This window comes from Phaseolus vulgaris, chromosome 1 (assembly GCF_051622355.1).
Source record: "Phaseolus vulgaris cultivar YP4 chromosome 1, ASM5162235v1, whole genome shotgun sequence".
Lineage (NCBI taxonomy): Eukaryota > Viridiplantae > Streptophyta > Magnoliopsida > Fabales > Fabaceae > Phaseolus > Phaseolus vulgaris.
Window position 1 is genome coordinate 24,377,477 of NC_143498.1, and position 6,967 is coordinate 24,384,443.

Below are 6,967 nucleotides of genomic sequence, written 5' to 3' on the forward strand. Positions count from 1 at the left end.
AAACCTGTAAAAACGATCTTGGGCATTATGAAACTAGCCAGTATGACATCGTCCATAATCGCCTGTGAGAATGGCTTGGGGCGAGCCCTGTTTGAATAGTCGGGCCTCGCTCCCCTGTGGCTCCTCGTTACTCGTTCATGATGCATCTAGCTCTACCATGAACTCATCTTGCCTGAGCACCTGCTCGGCTCGAACCTCAGCCACGAGTCTTTCTTGGTCAACCCTGGATGTCGCACCGCCTCCTGGAGAGCACTTACGGTCTCCATAAGCTGTTGTATAGCGGGGTTGTCACTTCCTTCAGATCCTAATGGACCCTGCCTTGTATTCCTCATCACGCTTAAAAGCTTGATTAAAACTGCAGGTGAGACCTAGTTTTATCGAGCCCAAGGGTGGCATACTCAACATGAAAATATTCTGCTCAAGGGCACACCCTCACGGTATCGCAACAAAACATAATCTTTCCTTCATGGAGTGCATGAAATCATAAGAGAATAACCACCAGGGTACCAACTCATGTACCAACATTAGGGGTCCAATCTATTTACGTAGCCACCTTCAATATGGCGCTACGTTATCTTTTGAACACATGCAACCTAACCTCTACGTGCCCTAACACACATGGACTCAGGTTTTAAAAGGAAACATTTACTTAAGTTAGACCCCCTGCCTAACTTAAGTATTAGTTAAAAGCTTAGGATTGGCTAGTTTTTATACAGGTTCTTGTTGCATTTTGTAGTCTCTGTTTTTAGCCATTAGATTAAATGTGGGTGATTCTATAAGGGTTGGAATACCCCTGAAGTATTCCCTTTAATTTACTTAATTCTTTGCTGATAAAAAAAAAGTTAGACCCCCTGCGTACTAAGTACACCCCAAGGTCCAAAACCATCTCTCGCTAGCCGCCTAGGCCTGATTATGCACAAGGAGTTATACGAAGAACTAACTAATACATACATTTGGGATCCAATCTCATTATTCACCAACTTGGCTAAAAAGTCGAGCTGACCTATCTATGACTAATGTCGAAGTCCGACCACCCAACACTAAGTTCTATGCGCTCTGATCCAATACACAAATTAATTATAAAAATTCTCCATCATGAATGAAAAAATGGTGTATTTGTGTAAGCAAAATTAAAAAATTCGTGTATCTATCGATTCACACGTAGCTGTTCTTTAATGTTTTACTTAATTATGAGACTAATGACATAGTTGTCGAAAGTTGCAGAAAAGGAAATCACTCCACACGAAGCGAAACCGTGACACGTATCCAACTACCAACGCTATTTTATTGAATTTTAGACTTCGTAATAGATAATAGATGCTGGGTGGGCCCGGCCCACGATATTTATTATTCCATTTCCAACATAAATCGTATCGACCAAACTAAGCTTAACCACTAAGCACTCTTTTCTCTGTTTCGCTTCCAAAATTCAGAATCAACCATGTCGTTCCCCTTCAGCCACACCCACCACCGCAGAGACGACGACGACGAACCACCCACCGCTTACCCTCCGCCGGGAAACACCTTCCCCAACCCTCTCCAACAGCCACCCCCACCCTTCTACGGCGCTCCCCAACCACCGCCCCCTCATCCCGAGACCAACGTGTTCCATACGTCTCACGTCCCACCACCAGGACACGTGTCGCAGGACTTCAACTACTCAGCTCCCCCTTCTCATCACCATCCTCACCACCATCATGAAGCAGATCACGGGTTCTCCCACGGGTACTCCCCTGCTCCCACTGCTGCCGGTTACCCCCCTCCTGGAGCCACCTCCACCGTCCACCACGTGGCTCACGAGACCCACCACCATACCCCTCATTTCCCTTCTCACAATGCTCCCACCACCGTGAGCCACGTTAGCCACCAGGTTAACACCGGTCTCCACTCCAAACCCACAGTGAGGGTTGTAACCAAAGCTGCGCCCGATTTCTCTCTCACCATTCGTCAGGGCCAAGTCATTCTCGCACCCTCCGATCCCACCAATGAGTACCAGGTAGCTTCACGTGTCTCCCTCGCAACCCACATTCACGAAAAATGTGATCTTTTTTCTGTAATACATTAATTATTTTTATTTGAGTATTTGGGAAATGCAGCATTGGTACAAGGATGAGAAGTACAGCACCAGGGTGAAGGATCAAGAGGGGTGCCCTGCTTTCTCTTTGGTCAACAAGGCCACTGGTGAGGCCTTGAAGCATTCAATTGGTGCCTCTCATCCGGTAAGATCTTTCTTTTACTCTTTCATTGCAGAGTGTTTCTTTTTCTTTGATGTGACTTTGATGTGACTGTGCTTGATAATTGCTTTGCTGGTTTTTGGGATTATAGAGTGCAAATTGCGAGTTGGTTGAATGATTTCAATGTTCAGTGCATTCACCCAATTGGGGATCAGCACCCGTGGATGAAGATTGGACGGATTAAATTTCAGATGCATATTTTTAGTTTTATTTACGGGTTACGATATGATCCGTTCGATTTCCATCCAACGGGTTACAATTGTACATTCCATTGAATGTAATGTCTGTTACTGCAAGTGGATGCCAGTCTATGATCTTGGTTTTCTATTACTACTGTATTTGCTTTGGTAGTTTTTTTCTGTTTCGAATAACGTACTTACCAAAAATGGGGTTTATGGGTGGATGAAAACGAGTGGGTGGTAAAAGGAAAAGTAAAGAGAAAAAAATGGAGTTGGTAATGATGTAATGGAAGGTGAAAAGAGAGAGGGAGAAAAATGAGGTGAAAGTGAGATGTAACAGAGAGTGAATATGTGATCATAATAACGCTAAAATCATAATGGTGAAGCTAGGACCTTTTGTCAATGGCTTTAATTATGACTGGGTTGGAGCTTTATGCTTTTAAGATAAAGATGCGTTGTTGTGTTGTTCTGATATGCTTTTAAGTGGCGTTGTTGTTAGTGGTTTTTAAGGCACGTGGTTTTAACCTTGAAGTGAGACAGGATGCTTCTGGCCCCTAAACTTTTTTATTACAAAAATAATGTTAACTATATCCTATCCCCTTTTATTCCCTTTCTGTTTTATACTTTCAATAATGTGCTCTGCATATTGCTATGGATTCTGAAACTTTATGGTTGAGCTGCATATCTCCACATCATTTGTTTGTGTGTGGTTCTCCCTGCAAAGTGAAAATTGTTCGATAGAAGGGGAGATGAAAACAAAATAACAAATTTGTATAACATTCTTTTTCCTCCCTTCTCTTTCTTTTCCTATCTTTGTTAATTTGTTATTTACATTGGAAATTTTTATAATTGTTTTGTAGGTTCGGTTGATACCTTACAAACCAGACTACCTTGACGAGTCTATTTTGTGGACTGAGAGCCGGGACCTAGGTGATGGCCACAGAACTATAAGGATGGTCAATAACGTTCATCTTAATGTGGATGCTTTCCATGGTGATAAGAATTCGGGAGGTGTGCATGATGGCACTACAATAGTCCTCTGGGACTGGAACAAAGGTGATAACCAGCGGTGGAAGATCTTACCTTACTGTAAGTTCTCTACCCATAACATAATAAAGTAAATTCCTACCAAATTTCTGTCATGTTTCTTCCTTTTTGTGATGCCTTCTAGATGCGTAATAGTTCTAAAACATAACGAAGTTTGTATGCATATATGCTATATGTTTTTAAATGTCTCACAATTTGGTCAGAGGATTCCCATTATTTGCTGTGACATCAATGTTCCATCCCTAATGATTCTAAATTTATACTATCCTCCTAACAGCCTTTTCTCTTTAGTTATTAGCTTACAATCTAGGAAATAAAATATCTGTCATGCTTTTTGTTGCTGGATGTGCCTGAAAATTGACAAAGGTTTTTCTCCTCATTTTCTTCTTTTGCCAAAGAATGAATTACTGTTTCTGATTTTTGTTTAATCTTCACGATTATGCTTAATGCAGGAGTAAAATTGACGGAATTGTTAGTGGTGTGGCTTTGAAGATGCTAAGTTATGATCTCTTTTGAGTGGTTTGTGCTTTGTATGTTTTACTTGCGGGTGTTATCTAGAATATGAATGATCTGGTGCATTTACTGGTACTATACCATGCAATCAGCTTTTTCAATAGAATAAGTGTGTTTATCTATTACTACTACATACATGTGACACTGGTTAAATTGCTGAATATTAGTGTATACAGTTCATGTGCCTCTATATATCTTTGTTTCATCTGTTACTGATGACCATTTAACTAATATTTCAACTAACATTGGAAGTATAATGTGGCTAACCATCATCATGGGTTTTCAATGTTTCATTATGTCTTAAATTTCTTCTGTATTTTAGGTTGCTCGCCGAAGCACTTCGAACAATTATTTAGTGCATATCATGAGTAATTCTTGATGATGATATGTTGACAATTATGCATCAGAATCGAATCAAATCATAATTGTAAACTTGTGTTTTTTATCATTTATTTATCAAATTAATATTTTTCTAATTTCGTAACCACACAGTTTATAAAAAAGAAAAGGATGAGGGAAACGCGTGATAAGATGAATAATCCAGTCGAAAGATATAGTGAAAAAGTAGAGTGAAAAAAAGGAGTTATTAAGTTGTAAAATGTTTTTGTAAGTGTACTGTATATTTGAATTTTACTTGAATAATATTAAATACTTTATTACTTTTACTTTTAATTATATATATATATATATATCATTACATAATTATATAATTATAATTTTTTCCATAATATATTTAAATGAAAATATTTCTTTTGTTAACTGAATATAATGACGTTATAATATTAGTATTTCTTAATTTGAATTTGATTTTAAACTTCTACTTTTCTCAGCATGTTTTTTCTGTAATTTAATTACATCCATGTTTTTGGTATTTAGGAGAGTTACTCTGTGCAATTTTTAAATTATTCTTTCAAAAGAATTGAAGTTTAAACTTTTTATTTAATTTTCTGGGAAAACAAATCTATGGTGCAGCATATGTTAAACCTTCTTTTGCTCGTTTATTAATGAGTTGTATCACAATATATAACAAGTGAATGAAATTAATTATTCAACCTTGATTGATCATATTTTACAACTTGTTTAGCATGCTGAGATAAAGTGTCACTAATTTATTCCTCCTAAAAATTAATTATTGATAAAGGTCGTGATAACTCTAAAAGAAGAATAAATTACTTATGTTAGAAGAATAAATGACTTCTAGTATTAGATTTGTTGATAAAGTTATGTTAAGGAATATTTCTTTATATGATACATATAGATTCACCTTTAATAATGAGATATGTTGATATTATTCCATCATAATTTTATCATTCAAAATATTCAGGAGGCATGATATGATGAAGCTAGTAATATACATAAATAATGGAATGATTTCCAAACTATTCTTCAAATGATATCCTTTATACGTATTATATACTGTTCTCATTTACAATGTCTTTTTGTTGTTTAAGTTAAAGTTTAAGTTAAAGTAGTAGTTGATGTACATGTTATTGGTTTTTTTTCTTCAAGGATGGACTTGAGCTATCATGAACAAAAGAGGAAACAAGAAAACATTGTGTATATTATAATCTGTATAATATATGTTAAAATGTATCCTAATATACATGCAAAAATAGAATAGACCGGGTTGAACCAATAAAGGTTCAAACATAGAAAAAAACATCAAAACACATAAAATAGAAGTTAAAACACAAAGGTAAAACCTCCCTAAAGTTCGAGTGTCAACATTTAGTAATCCAAACATAGAGACAAGCTTATCAAACATGTCTTAGATCCAAAGGCTTGGAATACACGTTTGCAAGCTATTTAGCGGAGTTTATAGGAAGGATATGAAAAAGATGTTGCTAAACATTTTCTCTAATCACATGACAATCAATGTTAATGTGTTTAGTACGTTCATGGATGTTGTTGTTGTGAGCTATGTGTCTAGTTGACTTGCTATTACATAACAGACTAACAATATTACGTGAAGTGATGTGTAAATCTTTAAGTAAATCAGCTATGATATTCAGTTTCAAATGAAGGCCTAAATATAATGCTATGTTTTTTGTTTCTCCAAGATATCAAAGAGTCTCCAAGATAAACACAAAATCTAGTTGTTGGACGACGTGTAATGGCACAACAGGCCTAGTTAGAGTTATTGAAAGCTTTTAAATGTATAACTAAGTTATTTGGATAGAAAATACCTTATGCAAGAGAAGCCTTGACATATCTGATAACATATTGTACTGCCTAATGATGATACCTTGTAAGGGCTTGAACAAATTGATTGAGAAATTGTACATAAAAGCTTATATCGGGTTTGGTTTTAACCAAGTACAGCAAACAACCTATGGTTCTTCGATATGTTGAAGCATCATAAGTAGTCGCATTCTAATCAAATAAGCTTTCATTCTTCTTAATCATTAGTATAACAACTTCTTTAGCATTCAACACTCCTATATCAACTAGAATATCTAGCGCATATTTTCTTTGAAAAATTTGTATACCTACGTGAGTTCTAGGAATCTCTAAACCGAGGAAGAACTTCAACTGACCAAGGTCTTTAATCTTAAAAGTTTTATTTAGAGTGATCTCAACTGTTTCAATATATTCTAGACAATTTCTTGCCAACAAGATATCAACAACATATGGAAGGAGAATGTTAAAGCATTTTTTGGTGTTCCTAATGAAGAGTAAGCTATTAGCTTAGGACTGAATGAAATCAATGGTATGCAGAAGGAAGTGAGTTTTTCATACCATTGTTTACTTACCTGCTTTAAACTGTATAATGATTTAGTTAAGCAACACACTTAATTACACCTTACCGAAGTAATACCAGGAGTAAAAGTAATATAAACTTCTTCTCTTCAATCTCCATGCAAGAAAGAATTATCAATGTCAAGTTGTTCAAGATGTCAATCTTTGATGGCAACAACAACAAGGATGATACATCAAGTGACATTAAGAATGTGTTGTTGTTTTCTTTCCACTATGGAGTTTCGTTGGGGAGTC

General features: G+C 36.3%; 1 protein-coding gene across 1 annotated transcript; it reads left to right on the top strand.

Annotated features, from left to right (window-relative positions):
- The first annotated feature begins 1,312 nt into the window (after positions 1 to 1,312).
- EULS3 (hydroxyproline-rich glycoprotein family protein) lies at positions 1,313 to 4,185 on the top strand. Its single transcript, XM_068616168.1, has 4 exons — positions 1,313 to 1,996; positions 2,097 to 2,219; positions 3,274 to 3,502; positions 3,913 to 4,185. Coding segments are annotated over exons 1-4 (909 nt in total). The 5' UTR covers positions 1,313 to 1,441; the 3' UTR covers positions 3,915 to 4,185.
- The last annotated feature ends 2,782 nt before the right edge of the window (positions 4,186 to 6,967 follow it).

Bases quoted from the DNA above. Each gene is read 5' to 3' on its own strand.
- EULS3 (XM_068616168.1), top strand. From the start codon at position 1,442: ATGTCGTTCCCCTTCAGCCACACCCACCACCGCAGAGACGACGACGAC. The intron at 1,997-2,096 runs GTAGCTTCACGT...TGGGAAATGCAG, and splicing joins ATCCCACCAATGAGTACCAG to CATTGGTACAAGGATGAGAA. The intron at 2,220-3,273 runs GTAAGATCTTTC...ATTGTTTTGTAG, and splicing joins CAATTGGTGCCTCTCATCCG to GTTCGGTTGATACCTTACAA.